The sequence below is a fragment of the Aspergillus eucalypticola genome (genome assembly GCF_003184535.1).
Source record: "Aspergillus eucalypticola CBS 122712 chromosome Unknown BO83scaffold_35, whole genome shotgun sequence".
NCBI lineage: Eukaryota > Fungi > Ascomycota > Eurotiomycetes > Eurotiales > Aspergillaceae > Aspergillus > Aspergillus eucalypticola.
In genome coordinates, this window is record NW_020290309.1 from 242788 (window position 1) to 262530 (window position 19743).

The following is a 19743-nucleotide window of genomic DNA, read 5'->3' on the forward strand; positions in this document are numbered from 1 at the left end:
TGGGACCGCCCGTCCCGGCTGGCGGAGCCATCTCTGGACTCCGTCTCGAGGAGGTCTCTCGCTCGCTACAGATGCCAACCCCCAGACATACTTTGTACTGGGCGATCCTTTGAACATTGCAGATGACACCCATCGACTACCGATCGACCCGGAGATAGCCAGCCCGCCGCGACCGATCGACTGATCCTGACCCCAGGTGGACCAATCAATGACCCACAAGTACCATGAAAAACCCCCCGTTTCCGATTATAGCCAGCGATACAGCCTAATAGCACGTTGTATAGGGGTGAGACCAGCTGAGTGTGCTCCTGTGAATGACAGTCTGAGTCAATAAAACAATCCGGAGAGAGCGATTGTCCAGGTAAACAATCAAAGTTTGTGCTTCGCCACAGTGTCCGGCCATACCTTGATGATGAATAACCTTGCCAAGATTGATGCTTGGTTCAAACAGAAAACATCGTTATGGTATTGCGCTGACCCCGGTGGGATTGACTTTTGTGTGGCGGACGTGCCATTTCATACAAGTGGTTAGGGAACGCCACCAGATCCGGATTATTGGGTGTGAGCAGCAAGGCTGGTTTGCATGCCAATAAACCTACCTAATTTTTACAGACATGATTAACTTGGTAGCACACAGACCGCCTTTCTGGGCACCTTCCATCTCCGCAAGTTACGCCTGTTGATATGCAAGATTTGTTTTGTTCAATGACCAAGGTATGACGCACACCTGGGATGATCAATTGCAGACCCCGAGGAATAGACTAAATCCACTTCTGCCATCCTTCTCCGTCATCTCAAGGGGTGATATTTCCAGAAGGATCAACCTTGCTTAATCGCTAACGTAGCTGAAAACCTCCCCATATACGTCCGTGCCTTCCGAAAGTCTGATAAAAGTGACGATGAGATTCACCCACTCGGATAGATGACTGAACCAAAGGAAAGGCTTTGCTGCAAGGTAGGCTTCGCTGCAGGTAAAGTTGGGCAGAAAACAACCTGACGTCCAGGCATGAGACGGTATTGGGGATAAGGAAGTTCTTATAGGAGAGGAACAGTACGAGTTGGAACTGTCCAGTGGACAGCTGTAGTAGGTATAATGATTGCTAAGAGTAGTAGCCAGTATAGTATGAGTATTACGCATACCATACCTAGAAACAGTAACGAATCTTTGCCGGCTCTATTTCTGCCGACCAGGAAGTACACCGCGCTACCAGATCGTCATCTTCAGAATTGTCTCAACGGCCATGCTCCGGGTCTGGTACTCATAAACTGCGTGCAGGAGTTTCGACACGGTGCAAGCAGCTTGAAGAGTCACTAGGACTGGCACGTAATTAACACAGGCTCCTATAACTGCTTCGGCCTCCGGTAGCCCCAGATTGCGGCCGTTGACGAGCTGACCGAAGACTATGTTATCAGTACTGGCCATGTGCGTCAGGCAAAGGACCCAAGCTGTTTTAGATGATGGTGGCCATAGTGATCCCAGGCGGGTGCTGGCAGGTGAAAGATCTCTGTTATACTTATCATAAGGCTTCTGCGCTTGTGAGAAGGCGGAGAACCTGACATTGATTCAGAAACGAGATAGGTCATGCTGGAACCTTGGAGTAAATCGCGCCAGAACTGGTTTGCTGTGAAGGAGCATTGTAGGTGCGGATGTATAGGTACTGCGGAAAGTCCACCTTCGCGGGACTTAAGAAAATCCCCTGTTATGCCCGGGCAATGTACTAGAACAGGCGAGACCTACTGAGCATGGGACAATCGGAGGCCATTAAAGCAATGGTGGGCCCCATGATCAAGCGAAGCTGAGTGCATAGCTGGCCGGGAGCAATGGGTATGGAGGAATCCTCGCGACAAATAGATTCTGCTACATTAGCCGGATTCCCATCGGTATTCATTCATGATCTTCACCGGTACGCTGGCAACACCTAGAGTTACCTGATCTGTAGACTCGTCGTGAAGAAAGAAGACTGTTCGCAGTACGGCATATTTCGTGGAAGCAGCTTGAACCGCATGCTGAAGACGCCGGCAATCGATCTTGGCATTGAGATAAATCCAAGCTCTCTCATCAGAAATAGGCAGTTGGCAGAAGTTGGTCGATGGTGGCCGAATCCATATTCCATTTATCGGTAATCTCCTTCACATACTTCTCGCATAATGCAGAAAGGGGCTGCGGCTGTGTGCTTTTTTGGCACCTGGGTCTGGCTGCGATGTCAACCGCTGATCGTACAACTTTACCTGGTCATCCGGACGTACAAGCCACCCAGTACTGACGTTTGGGACGCCGATTATCCGCGGTCTAACGGTCCGATCACACCCATAACTGGAGTGCACTCTGCTGGGCCATGTGCGCTCAGAGGACAAACCTTATTATGCCAGACTTCAGTGTTCCTTGTAGTGACGGTTCCCCGCCAAGAACTAACGTCTCGAGGTACAACGACTCGCTAGGAGTGCTGACGGGCGACAGTTGGGGTCAATAGTACCCAAATGGCTCGCACAAGCTTCGCCGTGAAGGCCAAGTGCCCCATACATTTAGTTTATAAGGCAATGCAGAGATAATCTCCTGACAGAAATGCGGCTATAAGATCGATTATTATCGCATCCCAGGCGTGGGAGGCAAAATGTAGAACATGCGATGTCGGCCGTGACTGGGGCCGAGTAGCGAGGGTATCCCACGAAACGGAAAGGGAAGCATGCTTGACAACAGCCCCTTTGGGTTTTCCAGTCGAGCCAAATATGAAGATAATGTAGGCGGCGCTGTCCACCAACATGAACTGTCTTAGACAGTGAGGAGTTGACAGTTTGAGTCCACAGGCGGCCATCTTCGATTTGCAATACTGTCGAGCACAGGCTGTTTGCTTTAAGAGCGGGTACTTTCATTTGCAATTGCCATTGATGCGGCAGATTGCTCTGCAATAGATTGCAAATGATTAGCTGGATGGGTGGCATCCGGAAGGTCTAAACCTGCCCCAGCTTTCCAGTTTGCCAGGATGGCCACCGGAGCCCAGGGGCTCCTTTCCAGACATACCAAGATTAGGTCCTCCAGCTAAACTTCATGGGCAGGGATCTCTTGCGCGAACCCTGACGAGAGCTGATCAAGTTGCTCGTAGGTCAATTTGCTATCCCATGCACAGACGGCGGGAGAGGATGGTTGGTCTGCGCAACGCTTACTGATGCTTTCGTATACCCATACACTTGCCGAAGCTGGTGGGTGGCTGCCTCAACTGCATGCGCTGTACCTGGCCCATATCCAGAGCATCAAATGATGTCAATTTTGGCCGTGGGCCACTCCACCGCCTCGCCTAGGACTTTCCAAAACACCAACTGCACACCGTGGACCCGGGAAGCATGGACCATGGATGTTAAATAAGAAATGTGCAGATTCATGCGGCTTGACGTGTTTGAAACGGTACAGGAAAACGCATACTCAGCAGGCTCTTGGCGAATCACTTAAGCTGGCAAAGGAGAGTAAATGTCTAGTGTATCGGGTCTTTGTGATTGCTTGTACTGCAATGGTCGCCGTCGGCCGCATATATGATAGACTTTCTCCTTCTGGCGTTGGCGAGCACGATCAGGCAAATCACTGTCCCTGGTACATCAATGAAAACGGTGCGCAGCTCTCTATGGCGCTTGACCGCCGCATGCTATGCTCTTACCAACTTATGACAGTTGACCTTGGGTGTACTTGGACTTACCACCTCAAAGCAACAGATCCGCTGATACAGGCCGGAGTTGGCAATTCAGCCAGCCGTATGCAAATCGCGGTATTGTGTAACGAGGCTGGGCTACCAATATGCGTCCCGGATATCTCCCGTCACCGATAATATTCGCGTTGACATCATCATTCGACATCATCATTCGAGGGTCATTCAGTCCCGGTGGGCAGATTCTTAAAAGCTCATAGCCAAGATGGATTTCTGCGCCCAATGCCGCCTACGCGAAAGACGCTTGAATAGATGCCAAGCTTCTGAAACGAGGGCCTCCAAAACCGGGACCAGGGACCCTGAAGAACAACTTTCAAGTCTGTGATAGGTTTTGCTGTGGCCGTAGGGGTAGTAACCTGTATAATTTTCAATGTATAAAGGAGCAACTAAGGTTCGCGGACGAACTCGATTTGCCTTCCCATTGATATCAAAGGGTTTTTGTGCCACCGTCACGAACAGCGTCGGGATCATATAGAGTGAGATGCAATCCTGGAGGATTGCTTCAGCGTGTCGAACATTGTTGAGGACTGTGGTTGTTGGGAGCAGGAAGTTCGATTCAGCCTCTTTGAAGCCCGAGCCCACTGAGACGATGAGGGCAACGAGGGTACATCGTCAAAATTGACCATATCAACAGCTACCTGGACAGCGCTCGATAATCATAGCCGAAAGTGATATTCCACCCCAGCGTGTTCGATCCGCTGCCTCTGTTATTTGATTTGTGAATCCCGACAGCCCATCTAATGCAGAGATCCGTCGGAGTCATATCGAGTGATGTCTCCTGTGCGGTAGATTCGCGTGTGGACCAAACCCCCGTAAATGGAGCGGAGCCAGCGAGGCAGTCATGATGAAAATGTATCTCTTGAGCGCCGAGGATCGTTGCATATCTGAAACCAACGATTGGCCCTTCAACCAGGAGTTTTCCTGCAGCACCAACTGGCAAAAGAGTGTCATGGATAGTAGATCCGAATTTTATTGACACTCTTTTGCCAATCTGATAGGGTCAGGATCGGTTCCAGGCCTCATGCTTGAATTGACTGAACAGACCAGACCTCATTCCGATGGGCTGTACGTGCATATAAGCTTGACTGAAGTGGCCCACATTTCTACTATGCTTTTTCTGCAATGGTCCACCCGCAGATAGTAAGTCTGTAGTGTCAGACTGTATTAGGTGAAAGTAGGTGAATGACCGATGCTGATGCAGCCATTGATACACCAGCTCATCCAACTCAGAACAAGCCGCAATCCTGCCTTTTGTCTGGAAGCATAGCCGGCCCGACTCGAATTATTTGCGGAGAACAATGGCCCAGTTGCTGCGAAACAGCACTATTAGATCAATTCCCTTTCGGAGGCAGGTTTCTAGGAGGATGGTGACGACGTCCGGGGGGTTCTCCCGGGTGTGGAGTTCTGTGTTACCACTAGCGTTCGGAGGTACCAGCGCGGGAAATACCCCAACGGGTATGTCTTCTTGACTCCCTATTATCTCCCATAAAATTTTCTTCCCTGCACAACTGTGGTTTACTTGACTGGGTGGAGATGAATTTGGGGTATCCCAAGGAAAAGAGGAAGGAAATCTTGTCCGGCAGACCATGCGCGAATCCGCTGAATAAGTCCATGGCAAGCCTAACTCCACGTACCTTGATCTAGGTGTGTATCTTTTACTTCTTTTAGACTTCACCGGAATTCTCCACGGATGTGGCTGATGTCGCCAATGAGAATACTTCGATCCAGGGCGAGAAGTGGAGTAGGATTGCATCCGGCGCGATCTGGAGATGTCCTCCCTTGCATTCCGATCCAACAATTACTGCATGCGTCGCGCGCCATAGTCGAGCCTTAGTCGTGCTTCACAGGAAAGAAAATCCAAGCATTGCCCGGCTTTCACCACTGTGGTATGTGTGCGTGCCTGACCTGGTTGCTCCCACGGGATTACCATGTAGCCTGGATGGTTCATCCTTTGTGGCAAAATATGAAGACAGCTAATTGCGCAGTATCCGACTCAGGAATGTCTCAAGGGAGAACCCTGGGATCTCGTTTGCAGCTGGGAACAGCCTCTACAATGTCTGCTACTTGATTTGGCACATTGTAAATGTCTCGACTGGACGTCGATCCAACGAGGTCTGACTGTCTGAACTGGAAGGATATTCGTATTGACGTTTAAATGTCGGCCAGATAGACCGACAAGAGGACATTCCTTATTGAATTGCAGTCCGCTCTACTCTCCTTTCATTATGCTCCGTCGGACCACCGAAAAGCTTCAGAGCGACAATCCTAAATGCCGAATCGAAGTCGCAGAGTGTGACAATGGCTAGTATTAAACCGACTGGACGTTAATCCTGCGAGGATGCAGGATTGACGATCCGTGAGAGCATCTTATGGATGGGGTTGCCTTCCGGGCCAACATCATTCTGGCTTTCAACAATTGAGCTACCTGCAGATGGTGAAATCAACCCCCAAAGTTGTACAAAGTAGCAGGCATCGGAGATTACGATCGGCCTCGGAGTTCTTTCTCCGCGTTCGGATGTCCATGGATTCGAGGACATTGATACAGCACTGCGCGACTTAAGACTGTAATGGAGAGGTCTTACCAATGAGGCATTTTGTTCTGTGCGGGTTCTCCAGGGTAGAATGATGAAAACAATCCGCATTATGGCGACAGAAGCGATGTTGCATTCTGACCGCGGTAAATTCCCGTCTGACATGAAATCAATGGCAAAAGGCACAAGTGACTGGACAACAGTCTCGAGCCGGTCTATGCTCATCCATCAGGCGATCGCCGGAACGGCAGGGACTCACCTATTGCCGCGAACCCAGGACCATAGAATTGGGATCACTACCACAAGTTGGCTGGAACCTTCGCCGCCAAAGCTTGTTCGAGGCCAATAGAACCGGACGCAGAGACGAGTAATGATGCGTGAAGAGCGGACAGTCCATATGGACTGGGGTATGAATAGCGCATCTGCCGTCACGGAGGTACACTCTTTCACCACCGGGCAGGCAGCGAGAGCTCCTGCATCAGATTAGGAGCATTTCTTTTATGTAATGGAGAGCGAATGCCGGCTCCACACACTTCCTAACAGTATTCAGGCCGGTGCCCATCCCTGCCCTCCGTGATATCCGTCCGACGTCAGAGTATGGCGTAGCGACTCAATGGGGCCGAGTTCCAAGGCCAGAGAGGATCGTGATACGAACTGCCGGCGTAAGAATCTCCACACGAGGAGAATCCGGGGGATGAATAAATGGCGCCCCCGCATTGGAGGTGAACCCGGCCTGTCCATAGAGGAGGATATCTGTTAGGTAATAGCGGGGATGGAAAGGCAGCAGCATGGTCCATCTTCTGCTCCCGACCGACAATCGCGGACAGTAGCGTAGAGGTGCACGTTTCACGGGAGAATGAAGTGATGCCATCCCAACGCAATGACCGATCTGAGCTAAGCTTTGCCAGAAGAGGGCGCCCTCTGAACCTGGGGAACCCGAGGCTCGAGGGGAGACGACGCGACTTGGCGGGGCGGTCGCAGGGCAAATGCGGACATCGAGAAGAAGCTCATGCTGAGAAGGGAGAGACTAGGATAGTGGATAATTCCACGACGACATGTATCTCTGGGAGAGAGGGGGAGAAGAGACAGGACAATTAAGCAGGTGGTCGCGACGGATTGCATACAAATTGCGGAGTCTTGGGGGAGGGGAGGGGGAAGAGGAGACCAAAAAGGGAAAGTCTGCAAACTTCGGGCGGGCGGGACAAAGTTCACACGTCGGATCCGAGCTGGTCCCAAAGGAGGTTAGCGCGGTTCAGTCAGCAGCAGTTGGAGTAAGTTATTTAGTTTGTGTTGTTTGTTTCGGAAGGGAGGTTGCCTTCCTGAGAATGGTTTGGTTCTCCAACAATCAATCAACAAACACCACTACCACCTCCAACGCGGAATAAACTGACTTGACTTTTTTGACTTCCTGCCTGACTGCCCAGAAGGGTGAAAATGCCGGTCGGAGATGAATGATGGTCGCGGGTGACGCGGACGGTTGAGACAAAGATCAGCAAATAGACTAACTACTTACTACTCCTTCGTACTCTGTTTTAATTATGAGATAGGCAGATAGATAGATAGGTCGGCATGTTGGTCAAACCCGAGAGTCACAATACTAATACTGTAGACTAGTATCTCTCGGCCCGGGTCACCCATCAGGTCACCATGAGTAAAACCGAGAGCTAATAATTAAAAGAGAGAGAGGGATGGAGGGGGAGGTGTGAGACGAGCGGGATAAGATAAGCGCCGGGATCAGCCAAGGGCCTGGTGGAACTAGACTAATTTAGGTAGCATGTCTCCAACACTCAACTGCAATTACTGCTGTTTCGGTGCTCACACGTCCGCCCGGATTCAGTGTGTGAGCGATAGCAATTGGTCATCACTTTGATAAGGCCTGCCAAGGGGTGGGCTTCACTTGCCGCATTCGTCAGGCTTCTAGAAAATTAATAATCTCCACCTCGTCAGGAAAAAGGTTACGCCGGTGTTTCTTGGGTTGTTTCTGATGTTGCAGGTCAGCGTCGCTTTCACCGTTGCCTGTTCCCGAGTCAGAACCCGACCCTCTCTCTCTCTCTTCCACTCTCATCTTCCGCCGCCCGGCTGAGTTGTGCCCATGGGTGTGTATGCCTGCCAATCCTCTCTCGTGCTGCCGTCCCTTGTGTTCCCCATCCTCGGGACAGTGCATCCCGCCAAGTAGTATGGATACTCTCCTTACATCCCCATACATAAGATACAGCGTTTAGCCCGTTCAGCCTCACGGCTGACCCGGGTGCAAATAAACTTCGCGCCGGACACCCCGAACGTAGTAAGAGGATGGCGTCGATCGGGAACGACGGAGAGGGAGGGAGGGCGGAGGGGGAGGAGCACTAGACTACTTAGTTACTACTTACTGCAAGCGCGGCCAGCTGCCACAGGCTAATCATCGGTCCTCAAGTCTGGGGGAAAATGCAGACTAACGCGAATAGCCTTTTTAGCCTTTTCAGTCCGGTTGGGTTTGACCAGAGTGACCACCGGTTACTTGTCCGCAATGGGAACTAGGGTCGGGGTCAACTCTAACCCCAAACAGGTAAGGTCTGCAGTTCCAACGTCACCCTGGGGCTTAACCCCTGGTGGGCGCTAGTCCATTTCCGGATGCCTAGACGGGCTAGGCACTAATATATGGAACCTCATTGGTGCAATTGTAGAAGTGGCGGGAGCTTGGTCCCCACGTGGAGAGCAGATAAACTGGCAAACCTTAGCAACCGCCACTCTATCTCATTACCAAATCGTTTCCACTTTTTTTTGTGGTCACTTTCTGGTTTCTCCATCGTCTGATGGCCACCACAAAACTACGAAACTGGTTGAAATGTTCTTTTTTGCTCCATTCTCGTTGGTCTGTTCCTCTTCGTTTATCAGCTCCTCTGCGGCGGTGCCCGGATTCATCCGACCCTCTCTGGTGTCTCTGGTGTCTACTCGCGCTCTCACTCTTTGGTGCTCAGTTCTGGGCGGACGGTTCTGTGCCTGCGGTGAATTTCCGTCCCGCTCCCATTCAAAACCCTCCGTCTTCCCTCTTGTTCCTCTCTCTTCTCCAGACTCACACACCTCTCTCCCCTTCTCTCTCATCTTCCTCCTCTTCCCCCTCTCCCCCGAAACCCTCCCCCCAAAGGCAATCGGTGTGTGACAGGGCACTGTGTGTTTACTCACTCTACCCTCCTCCACCCAACCGCCACCACCACTACTAACTCACCTCTGCCCTCTCACACTACCTTCCACTACCTTCTATCTTATACATATATCAACAATAACAACGTGATCATCATGGGTTTCGGTGACGAGATTTCCGGCACGGACAACAAGTCCCAGAATGTCATGGGGGGCGAAAAGTATGGTGGTGCCGCCCAGTTTGACGGCGACCTGGTGGAGAAGATGAGCGAGGGCGAGCGGAACATCTACGAGGCTGGTATTGAAAAATATAACCGTCTGGGATGGAAGCGCCTGACGGTCGTGCTGATCGTTGAGGCCATTGCGCTGGGAAGTTTGTCCATTCCTGGCAGTTTCGCTACCCTCGGTATGGTTGCCGGTGTCATCTTGACCGTGGGTCTGGGTTTCGTCGCCATCTATACCAGTTACGTGGTCGGTCAGGTTAAGCTGAAGTTCCCCGACGTCGCCCACTACCCCGAGGCGGGACGTCTGATGTTCGGCCGGGTGGGTTACGAGATTGTCTACGTGATGCTGGGTCTGCAATTGCTCTTGCTGACGGGCTCGCACTGTCTGACGGGTACTATCGCCTTCATTAACATTACCGAAAGCGGCGTCTGCTCCGTCGTGTTCGCTGTTGTCTCCGCCATCATCCTGTTGCTCTTCGCCGTGCCCCCCAGTTTCGCTGAAATGGCCATTCTGGGCTATGTCGACTTTGTCTCCATCATTGCCGCCATCCTCATCACCATGATCGCCACGGGCATTCAGGCCTCGGACACCACAGCTGGCCTTTCCGGGGTGAATTGGTCTGCTTGGCCCAAGGAGGGCATCACCTTCACCGACGCCTTCATTGCCGTCACCAACATCATTTTCGCCTACAGTTTCGCCATGTGCCAATTCTCCTTCATGGATGAGATGCACACCCCTAAGGATTACGTCAAGTCCATCTGGGCCCTGGGTCTGATCGAAATCGTCATCTACACGCTGACGGGTGCGCTGATCTACGCCTTTGTCGGACAGGATGTGCAGAGCCCCGCTCTGTTGTCTGCGGGCAGCATGGTCAAGCGTGTGGCATTTGGTATTGCGCTGCCTGTTATCTTCATCAGTGGGTCCATCAACACGGTGGTGCTGGGTCGCATGATCCACGGCCGCATCTTCAAGAACTCGACCATCCGTTTCATCAACACCAAGATGGGCTGGATCACCTGGCTGGTGCTGATCACCGTCATCACCTGGCTGGCGTTTGTGATCGCTGAGGTCATTCCCTTCTTCTCGGATCTGCTGTCCATCTCCTCCTCGCTCTTCATCTCGGGCTTCACCTTCTACTTCCCCGCGCTGATGTGGTTCTTGCTGGTGCGCGAAGGCAAGTGGAACACGCCCAAGAACCTGATGCTGGGGGCCCTGAACCTGTGCTGTTTGATTATTGGTCTGGTGACGCTGGGGGCTGGTACCTATGCCAGTGTCGACGACATTGTAAGAGCTCTCCCTCTTTTCTTTTGATTCTGACATCTGGGTATCTGATGCTAATCCTTATTATTTAGATTCTCAACTACCGCGACGGATCCGTGCGTGGTGTGTTCACTTGCGCCTCTCCGGAGTAAAGCATTTTCTGTGTGATTAATCCGATGAGGAGGCGACTCCGACCGGGGCCAACCCTCCTCCCTTGCAAATACCCCCTCCACTGCATTTGCATTTGATGTACATATGACTCGATGGTTATGATTTTCTGTGTGTGAATACATTTACGAGCGCCCTGTTGATACACGAGCGGGTCTTTTTTCCTGTCATCTTGCTCCTCATCATTTGCCCCAAACACTCTCAATATCCTCTGCACCAGCACTATACCTCCCATGTTCTTTCTGCTTTTATTCAATTTTTCTTTCCCAGCGATAGATCAAGACCCTCCTCGCAATAGAGTTCTACTTATCATCATCGTACTTTCTTCTATTTGTATACAGCTTGGTTAAGCCTCGTATTAGGGAGATAAGCCTTGTGGTGGCGTTGGATTGCCCCATTGCATCGAAGTCCAGGTTCAAGGTTTGGGCGAATGTCCGGATGACGCGGGGAGGGCGGAGGTCCATGCCACCGCGGGCCAACATGCAACGTCACAACCACGATCCCTATCCGGAGGAACCGATCGAACAGCAGTGGAAGAGAATAAGCACGCCATCGGCTCAATCCGCTGATGTTGCGATGGATGGATCCAGCGGGATTCCCGAGTTGGTATGTACTATCTCCAGTGTCCACTCCAACCCATGTCATGATGTAGTGGATGTGTGATCGCCACTGAGGTGAGATAGGCTGATCACACTGAGAATACTACTTGCTACTTTACTACTGTGTGATAAATCAACATGATGATAGTGACACTTGCATTTTTGCTACTGGACAATGCAGCAATAGTACTATCTCAGTCTCACTGCATGATAATACTTTTTAGTGGTGTTCGTTGTTCCCCAATCAACTCATCATCAGCGTGTACCCTAAGTCATCATGCGATAAATATATAATGGTACTTTAAGTAGTAGTAGTTTTTCTGCCAGTGGCAATAACCAACCATCTCTTTAGCCACCAGTGGATAGTAACTCCCCTGCAATATAAAAGGCGTCCAGTTAAGCTTCCACTATTTCTAACTTAGATAATGGTCTTCCTCACTCACTGAATCATACCATCATTTTAATGTTCATCTGCCGACCAGTTGCCGAGGAATCAGTCAGCAACGTCTATCATGTGACTTGTGCATGCACCACCTGAGTCATTCTACCATAAGTTTTAACTAATTAATAATGCACAATGCATGACTGATTAAATTAATAACACATAAAAGAAGTCTCTCCTATTCTTTGCTTCTTCTGCTCTCCTTTCCCTCTCCACCATCCACATGCATCAATATATTTTAAGTAGCTACGGGTCATCGGATCTATTCTTAATACTCGTATACCGACCCTGAGTTATATAGCCCTATAGGGACACCACACCCGTAACCACAAAGTACAACAAACAAAGTATAGGTTTCACATCCCAATATGAGATCCATCAACTTGACATCCGATCGACACTCACCAGCTGAAACCCTGCCAATCATTTCCCCCTCGGCTGCCCCGTATCCCCAGTTGGACCTGCTATTTCTATCATCCGGCCTCCGCATGTCTCACTTCACAACATCTCCCATCATCATGCCCTCGCCAGCTTGTAGGTGTCTATATAAACCCCGGGCTACTCCGGGTCGGAGCTGTCCCTTCATGGTCTTCCCATCATAGCAATTTCAACTCCATCTCCCGCCTCTCTTTCAATTCCATCGCCAGCGCCATCATGAGATTCACTTTCGCCGCCATCACTGCCTTTGCTGCCACAGCACTGGCCCAGAATGTCCAGATTGCCTCTCCCAAGGCTGGCGAGACAGTCGAGGCGGGACAGAAGGTGATTGTCCAGATTGAGCGTCCGGTAAGTCCTGCGATGCTGTTATTCCCGACCTTGAATGGTGTAAAGTGTATCAATTGGACTGACCATATGTTTTTTGCTAATATAATAGACTCCCCCCACCAACGTCGAGGAAATGGCCATCGCCATCGGCCTGCAGTCCTGCGCCTCTGCCACCTGCTACCCGGCCTCAGAGGTCCTGGGTCAGGTTCTGTACAATGGCGCCTTTGACCCCGAGTACCACGAGTGGTACTTGCCTCAGTACCAGAACTTCACCGTCACCATTCCCGAGGGCACTGCTTCGGGCAAGGCGGTGCTGGGTGTCGCTCATGCCTCCCTTATTGGAGTAAGTCAATTGCCATTTCAACTGTTTGGTCTCTGCTGATTTGATTGGGTTCTAGGCTTCGTTTGAGCCGTACCTCCAGACCCTCAGCCAGAACATCACGATCGCATAGTTTGGTGGAGTAGGGACTTAAGGGGAGCATAATATTCTCGCACGGCTGATAAGTCTGTGTAAAAGCAATTCATGAATCAAGTCGAGCAACTCTTTATCCCAAGAACAGTACGCGCAATCTACCCCCGATGATATAGCTCGTCCCGGATGGTGGTGATTTAGCGCCAATCACGCCATCCCTTGCATTTCGCTTCCACGCGACAGATCGGCATCGAGCATCAACAGGAATTGCATCGTCCAATGGATGAATTCAATGATAGTATCTCAAGTGGGGTAGTGGTGTCTTTAAAAGAATTACTTAAATAAAGAGCAGACCTTCGCGGTCCCGCTACAATGCAAATAAACCACAATTAATACTACAACCATGAAAGCACTCTCACTTCTCGCCTCCGCCATTTTGGCACAGGCGTCTATTGACTCCTTTGCAGCAATTGGCAAACCGGACAGCCAGAATGTCCTACAGAACCATCATGTAACCCACCACTCTCCCAGCAGCCGTCCCAATATCGTCTTCATCCTCGTCGATGACCAGGACCTGCAAATGGACTCCATCCACTATACTCCACGCATCAACCACTACCTCGCCAGCCAGGGCGCCTTCTACCGCAACCACTTTGTCACTACCGCCTTGTGCTGTCCTTCACGAGTGAGTCTCTGGACCGGCAAGCAAGCTCACAACACCAACGTGACCGAGATCTATCCCCCATACGGTATGCCCCTCAACCCTACCCCCCAACTACCAATAGCCCAACACACTAACAAGAAACTATACAGGAGGATACCCCAAATTTGTCGCCGAAGGCCACAACGAGAACTGGCTTCCTCTCTGGCTCCAAGCAGCCGGCTACTCGACCTACTACACAGGGAAACTCTTCAACGCCCACACCGTCGACAACTACAATGCACCCTTCGTGACGGGTTTCAACGCCTCCGACTTCCTCCTCGACCCGTACACTTACCAGTACCTTCGTCCTCACTACCAACGGAACCAGGACCCTCCAACTAGCTACGAGGGCCAACATACCATCGAGGTAATCACTAAAAAGGCCCTCGGGTTCCTCGACGATGCTATCGCCGGCAATGAACCATTCTTCTTCACTGTCGCACCAGTGGCGCCGCACTCCAACTTGAACATGACAGACGAAACTGACACCACGACATTCCGCTTCTCTTCTCCTATTCCACTAGACAAACATAAGCATTTGTTTCAGGATGCTAAAATCCCCCGAACCCCCAACTTCAACCCTGACCATCCTAGTGGAGTCAGCTGGGTGCGGTCCCTCCCGCAGCAAGATGCTGAGAGCGTTGCCTACAATGATGAATTTTACCGTGATAGACTTCGTTCGTTGCAGGGTGTCGATGAACTCGTTGAGAAGATAGTCCTTCGATTGGATGAAGCGGGTATCTTGGATAATACGTATATTTTCTATACCTCGGATAATGGGTACCACATCGGTCAGCATCGCCTACATCCCGGTAAGGAGTGTGGGTTCGATGAGGATATCCGAGTACCAATGTTTGTCAGAGGACCGGGGGTGCCGAGGGGCGTGGAGGTGAGTGCGGTGACAACGCATATCGATTTGGCGCCGACTATCTTGGATATTGTGGGTGGTGAAGCAGAGGGTGAGCTGGATGGGGTGGCTATTCCGTTAACAACAAAGGAGATTCAAGCTGCGGATATGGATGGTGGTAGACATGAACATGTTAATGTCGAATATTGGGGGTTGGCTGGGTTTGAGGGTGCGTTTGGACGGGATGGTAAGTATTGTCCTGCCTTTTACAGCCTGTGAGGGGTATGCTAATGGAGTATGACAGAGAACGGTGGACCTGCTACCTTTTTCAATAATACCTACAAGGCTCTGAGGCTGATCAGCCCTGACTTTAACCTCTACTACTCTGTCTGGTGCAGTGGCGAGCACGAACTCTATGATCTAACTGTATGCCCTCCACCATGCCACCAATTCTACGTACTATACTGACACATATGTACAGACGGACCCCTACCAACTCCACAACCTCTACCCAAACCTAGCAGCATCCAAAATAGGATCCTACTCCGCCGTCAAAATCTCCACCCGTCTTGATGCCCTGCTCATGGTGCTCAAATCGTGCAAAGGAGATACCTGCATCCAGCCGTGGCGGACTCTGCATCCTTATGGGGATGTGCATAGCTTGCTTGATGCGTTGGACGACACATTCGATGGGTTCTATGTCCGCCAGGTACGGGTGCAGTTTGGCTGGTGTGAGCTTGGATATTTGCTCGAGGCCGAAGGGCCGCAGGTACCGCTGGCGTATCGGCATACGAGGTGGAGCGATTGGGTTTGATGCTCTGAGTACTCGGATGATCTCAAGAAGCAAAGTCAACGACAATAGCGATGCCTGGAAAATAAAATATAGTAAAATAAAGGGTGTTTTGTAAATATCAGAATCATAGATACCTGAGAGTGATATCATAGACAATCGTATTTTGTGCTTTCGAGGCTCATAAGCCTGTCTTCAACTTGAACATTGTAGGGCGCCCAAGGCTTACAGCCGACTCCCCTTCCCAGGCTCACCCACTAACTTCACCTTCTGCAACGCATTCCCATCCTTGAACCCTCTCATCAGCTCATTCGACCCCTTCTCCCCAGCCCCCAACTTCCGCCACTTCACCAACTGCAACAATTCCGATTGCACTCCCTCCACACGATCCACCACCAACTGTCCCAACACCGGCAGGAACTTGAACCCATGTCCACTACCACCCGTAGCCACCATCAATCCCTTCTTCCCGGGCACCCGATCAATCACCCAGTGATTATCATACGAGTCCGTATACCAGCACAATCGTGTCTGAGAGATCCCTATTCCCGCCTCCTTGAGTTCAGGTATATACCGATCCAGGAAACCTTGAATAACTGAGACAGACTTTTCTGGTAATCCAGACACAGACGGAGCCGTCCACTTCGTGATCGGGGCGCTGCGCACCTGTCCGTCTAACTGAACCTGCGGATGCGTGTATTTCGTCCCCCGATAACCGATCTTCAGAACTCCCCGGTCATCCAGTGGGAAGCCATACAGATTGCCGTATTCGCCACTGCGCACGTTCCATTGGAAGACGGGAAAGTTGGATGCCGAGAATCGTTGGCGGAGTGGAGAATCCTCCGGGATTTGTATCATCGCTACAGACCCCGCAGTGGTTTCGCAGAGCCCGTCCATTTCTGGGACGAGGGTGGGTGTCCAGCCCCCGCAGGCAACAATAGTCAAGGCTGCCGTATGGTGTTTGCCATCGGCGGTGCGAATTCCGGTTATTACGCCATTGGATTCGAGGAGACCCTCGAAGCGACCAGCCTGGCGGTCTAAGACGAGCTTGACGCCTAGGTTCTCCGCTAGGTGGAGTGCGTAGCGACATGCCTTGTCGGCGTAGACGAACCCCCCGATCATGTCAAGGTATCCGCTTGGTTGTTGTCCGACGCTCGAGAGGTGGAAGGGGTCGACTGCGTAGCCATAGCCGTCTGCTTTGGCTCGGGTGGCTTCTTGCGGATTGGACGCAAACAGGTACTGAGTGTGCCCGAGGCCGGCCTTGGTCAGGTTCTCTACCGAGGCCTTTTCGAAGGGGTTCAGGCCAGCTGCATCGCCGTGGTCACCGAAATGGTAGTTGCCGCAGTTGACATAGATGCGTTCTTTGCGAGTCATTCCAGGGGGAAGAGTTGTCCCTTTGGCGAGGGTGTCGTTCCAAGCCTCCCATGCCTTGATTGCTTCCAGGGTGAAGTTCTGGTACCATATTTCGTGGCCGTAGGCAGCCCGTATGATCTTGTTGCAATCTGATAGTTGCCATTAGCATAAGTATCTACTTGGCTGCGGTGCGTAGTACCTGCAGATGCGGCATCGCAGCCGCGATCAAAGTCGTAAAGCGTCTCGTGGTAGGGCTGGCGGTCAAAGACGGTGACGTTGTGGTATCCCCTCCGAACCAGATGAATGGCGCTGGAGAGGCCAAACACGCCCGCCCCAACAATGACGATCGGGGCGGTCTTGTCGAGGGGTGCAGACATGATTAACGTGCGGTAGATACACAGTGACTGGTGCACGCTTATCGGGATCGGTGCGATTTATAGTTATGGATTGGTTCTGACAGTGGCGCTGCCAAGCTACTGATAGGATAAAGTTGGTCGTGCGGAGAAGCTGGACACCCCCACCCTTCAAGGCTGGTCACACTGATAACGCGGGGCTGCTGCAGACACGGGATGGATGGACCTTCCTGACAGGAATGAGAATGACGATGATGATGATGCCACAAGGATGAAGATGATGTGTTCCAGAGAGGGGTTATCTATCATCTCATCGCTGGCATCGGGCTGGCCCGCCTGGGCTTCCATTTGCGGCAATCCAGCCCTGATATGCGTTGGATTTACTCCTCACGGCGGAATGATACGAAGGGGAGCTTGTTTGATACCATCTTACATCTTATCTGTTGCTGGCATCAGGGTCGATAAGTGACGAAGTCGATATGCCATGTGATCCTTGACTTCGACAACGAAGATGATAGTGAGGTAAAGCATATATCCTCGGGCTGATCCCGATTTCCCGTCGAGCGCACTCTTTCGAAGACAGAAAGCCCTTCGGAAATTGTCTGAGGCGTATAGTTGACCACCATCTCGCTGTGAATTTTATAAAATCCAACAATGGACACGCAGAAAGATGATTACAAGTCACACGCTGTTGCAGAAGAAGCAGGCGTCGTAGTAGGCGACTCCGTTCCCATCGACGCCGCAGCGGAGCGGTCGGTCATGCGCAAGTTGGACTTCCGGTACTTCCTCCATCCTCTTTGCCTGCTGGAGAAATGCTCATTTGCAGACTGCTTCCGGTCCTCTCGCTCATGTACTTCTTCAACTCCCTCGACCGCTCCAACCTGGGAAATGCCAAAACAGATGGCCTCGAGAACGATCTTCACCTGGTCGGAAATCAGTATAATGTCATATTGGCTGTCTTCAACGTCACTTTCTGCTTGTTTGACCTGCCGTCCAATTTGATGTTGAAGAAATTTAGCGGAAAGGTGATGCTGCCGACAATGATGATAGGATGGTGGGCTACCTTTCTGGTATATCTGATCCCGCTAACCACAGCCCCAGGGGTTCCATCACACTGCTGCAATGCGCTGTCTTCAACTTTGCAGGCCTGTTAGTCTGCCGTTTGATCATGGGGATCTTCGAAGCAGGGTTCTTTGGTAGGTGAAAGCTTCCGCTGCTGACCTGCTTGCTGACCGCACCAGCTGGAGTGATCTTCTACCTCACACAGTTCTATAAACGCAACGAGATCGCCTTCCGACTGAGCATCTTCTACGGCATGGTCACTATCGCTGGTGAGTATGCCTTCTTTGAAACCTGCTCCTTCTGACGGCTCTAGGTGCCTTCTCTGGCCTCATCTCGTTCGGTGTCTTTCAAATCAAGCACCACCTCCCAGGCTGGAAGTACCTCTTTCTCATTGAAGGTGGCGCCACCCTAATCATCGCATCCTTCTCGCTTTGGTGGCTCCCTGCCAGCGGCGCCCAGTGCCACTGGTTCAACGAAGCTGAAGCTCGCGCGGCCCAAATGCGTCTGCTGCAGGACGGGTCGGTGCGAACGGGCGAGAAGCTCTCGATCACCGAAGCCTTGGCGGCGCTGAGTGACTGGCGTGTGCTAGCATGGGCTGTTAGCTGCTTCTGCTACGGCGTCGCCCAGACCTCCGTTAGTAATTTCCTACCGCAGATGGTTGCTCTCTTGGGGTATTCCACCATAAAGACGAATCTCTACACGGTGGCGCCGTACTGTGTCGGCACGGTCGTGCTATGGATTATCTGCAAGTTATCTGATCACTTCCGGGAACGTTCTATGCACTTGGCAGGCTCGCTGATGATCACCTTTGTTGGGTACATCATCCTGATCGCGGTGGACGCGTCAGAGCACCAGGGTGTCGCCTACTTTGCGTGCTTTCTATTGGCAGCCGGGGCTTTCGTGCCCAGCTCTGTCTTCCATAGTTGGCACACGAACAATGTAACTGACGAGTCGCAGCGTGCCGCGACTGTTGGATTCCTGGTGGGCGCGGCCAACTGTGCCGGCATCCCGTCCAGTCTGGCATTCAAGGCAGATACAGCCCCGCGATATAAGCCCGCGCTAATCGTAAACTGCGCGTTTCTCCTGTTCGGAGTGCTGGTGATCCTGGGGATGGGGACGTATTTCCGCTACGATAACCGGCGCCGCGATCGCGAGCAAGGAGTGAGACTCACCGCGGCGGACGTGTCGACCAAGTCGCTGGTGGGCGGATGGAAGGATCCAAATTGGCGATGGACCGCATGAGGTCAGATATTGCAGTTATTTTGGCCTTGTCATACGGCGATATGTAACCATGGGTGTGCCCGTAATGGGAGGACAAGGATTGTTGACGTCGGCGTCGTAAGAACCAATAAACTGGCTGAGACAAAGTCATTCAGCGGTCCACTGTTTCAAGCTCATTCCCTGACCGCGATAAACTT

The 19743-nt window shown here is 51.6% G+C and overlaps 7 protein-coding genes across 7 annotated transcripts; 4 read left to right on the forward strand and 3 right to left on the reverse strand.

Annotated features, from left to right (window-relative positions):
* Window positions 1–1204: 1204 nt before the first annotated feature.
* Window positions 1205–2036, reverse strand: BO83DRAFT_431611 (uncharacterized protein; the record flags this gene model as incomplete). Its single annotated transcript, XM_025535584.1, has 2 exons — window positions 1205–1553; window positions 1930–2036. The coding sequence occupies 2 exons, from the start codon at window positions 2034–2036 to the stop codon at window positions 1205–1207; spliced, it is 456 nt and encodes a 151-aa protein (XP_025383331.1).
* A 6990-nt stretch (window positions 2037–9026) lies between these two features.
* BO83DRAFT_420919 (putative amino acid transporter) lies at window positions 9027–11303 on the forward strand. Its single transcript, XM_025534961.1, has 2 exons — window positions 9027–10855; window positions 10924–11303. The coding sequence occupies exons 1-2, from the start codon at window positions 9503–9505 to the stop codon at window positions 10981–10983; spliced, it is 1413 nt and encodes a 470-aa protein (XP_025383332.1). The 5' UTR covers window positions 9027–9502; the 3' UTR covers window positions 10984–11303.
* Window positions 11304–12234: 931 nt separating this feature from the next.
* BO83DRAFT_382510 (uncharacterized protein) lies at window positions 12235–12543 on the reverse strand. Its single transcript, XM_025532241.1, has one exon. It carries the CDS (start codon window positions 12528–12530, stop codon window positions 12309–12311), a length of 222 nt encoding a protein of 73 aa, XP_025383333.1. The 5' UTR covers window positions 12531–12543; the 3' UTR covers window positions 12235–12308.
* Window positions 12544–12552: 9 nt separating this feature from the next.
* Window positions 12553–13567, forward strand: BO83DRAFT_382511 (uncharacterized protein). The gene is made up of 3 exons (XM_025532242.1): window positions 12553–12826; window positions 12915–13148; window positions 13204–13567. The coding sequence occupies exons 1-3, from the start codon at window positions 12695–12697 to the stop codon at window positions 13255–13257; spliced, it is 420 nt and encodes a 139-aa protein (XP_025383334.1). The 5' UTR covers window positions 12553–12694; the 3' UTR covers window positions 13258–13567.
* On the forward strand, window positions 13355–15682 carry BO83DRAFT_155808 (sulfatase family protein). Its single transcript, XM_025526274.1, has 4 exons — window positions 13355–13966; window positions 14031–15014; window positions 15072–15193; window positions 15249–15682. Exons 1-4 carry the CDS (start codon window positions 13621–13623, stop codon window positions 15579–15581), a joined length of 1785 nt encoding a protein of 594 aa, XP_025383335.1. The 5' UTR covers window positions 13355–13620; the 3' UTR covers window positions 15582–15682.
* A 46-nt stretch (window positions 15683–15728) lies between these two features.
* On the reverse strand, window positions 15729–17385 carry BO83DRAFT_155755 (NAD(P)/FAD-dependent oxidoreductase). The gene is made up of 2 exons (XM_025526273.1): window positions 17110–17385; window positions 15729–17059 (listed from the first exon to the last, which is right to left on the reverse strand). The coding sequence occupies exons 1-2, from the start codon at window positions 17285–17287 to the stop codon at window positions 15783–15785; spliced, it is 1455 nt and encodes a 484-aa protein (XP_025383336.1). The 5' UTR covers window positions 17288–17385; the 3' UTR covers window positions 15729–15782.
* Window positions 17386–17917: 532 nt separating this feature from the next.
* BO83DRAFT_370567 (allantoate permease) lies at window positions 17918–19680 on the forward strand (the record flags this gene model as incomplete). The annotated part of the gene is made up of 5 exons (XM_025529905.1): window positions 17918–18042; window positions 18090–18317; window positions 18365–18459; window positions 18505–18594; window positions 18639–19680. The coding sequence occupies 5 exons, from the start codon at window positions 17918–17920 to the stop codon at window positions 19565–19567; spliced, it is 1467 nt and encodes a 488-aa protein (XP_025383337.1). The 3' UTR covers window positions 19568–19680.
* Between the last annotated feature and the right edge of the window lie 63 nt (window positions 19681–19743).

Excerpts from the sequence above, each read along its gene's own strand:
- BO83DRAFT_420919 (XM_025534961.1), top strand. The coding sequence starts at position 9,503 with ATGGGTTTCGGTGACGAGATTTCCGGCACGGACAACAAGTCCCAGAAT. Across the intron at positions 10,856-10,923 it reads ATGCCAGTGTCGACGACATT|ATTCTCAACTACCGCGACGG; the intron begins GTAAGAGCTCTC and ends CTTATTATTTAG.
- BO83DRAFT_382510 (XM_025532241.1), bottom strand. The coding sequence starts at position 12,530 with ATGCGGAGGCCGGATGATAGAAATAGCAGGTCCAACTGGGGATACGGG.
- BO83DRAFT_382511 (XM_025532242.1), top strand. The coding sequence starts at position 12,695 with ATGAGATTCACTTTCGCCGCCATCACTGCCTTTGCTGCCACAGCACTG. Across the intron at positions 12,827-12,914 it reads TTGTCCAGATTGAGCGTCCG|ACTCCCCCCACCAACGTCGA; the intron begins GTAAGTCCTGCG and ends CTAATATAATAG. Across the intron at positions 13,149-13,203 it reads CTCATGCCTCCCTTATTGGA|GCTTCGTTTGAGCCGTACCT; the intron begins GTAAGTCAATTG and ends ATTGGGTTCTAG.
- BO83DRAFT_155808 (XM_025526274.1), top strand. The coding sequence starts at position 13,621 with ATGAAAGCACTCTCACTTCTCGCCTCCGCCATTTTGGCACAGGCGTCT. Across the intron at positions 13,967-14,030 it reads CGAGATCTATCCCCCATACG|GAGGATACCCCAAATTTGTC; the intron begins GTATGCCCCTCA and ends GAAACTATACAG. Across the intron at positions 15,015-15,071 it reads GGGTGCGTTTGGACGGGATG|AGAACGGTGGACCTGCTACC; the intron begins GTAAGTATTGTC and ends GGAGTATGACAG.
- BO83DRAFT_155755 (XM_025526273.1), bottom strand. The coding sequence starts at position 17,287 with ATGTCTGCACCCCTCGACAAGACCGCCCCGATCGTCATTGTTGGGGCG. Across the intron at positions 17,060-17,109 it reads CTGCGATGCCGCATCTGCAG|ATTGCAACAAGATCATACGG; the intron begins GTACTACGCACC and ends GGCAACTATCAG.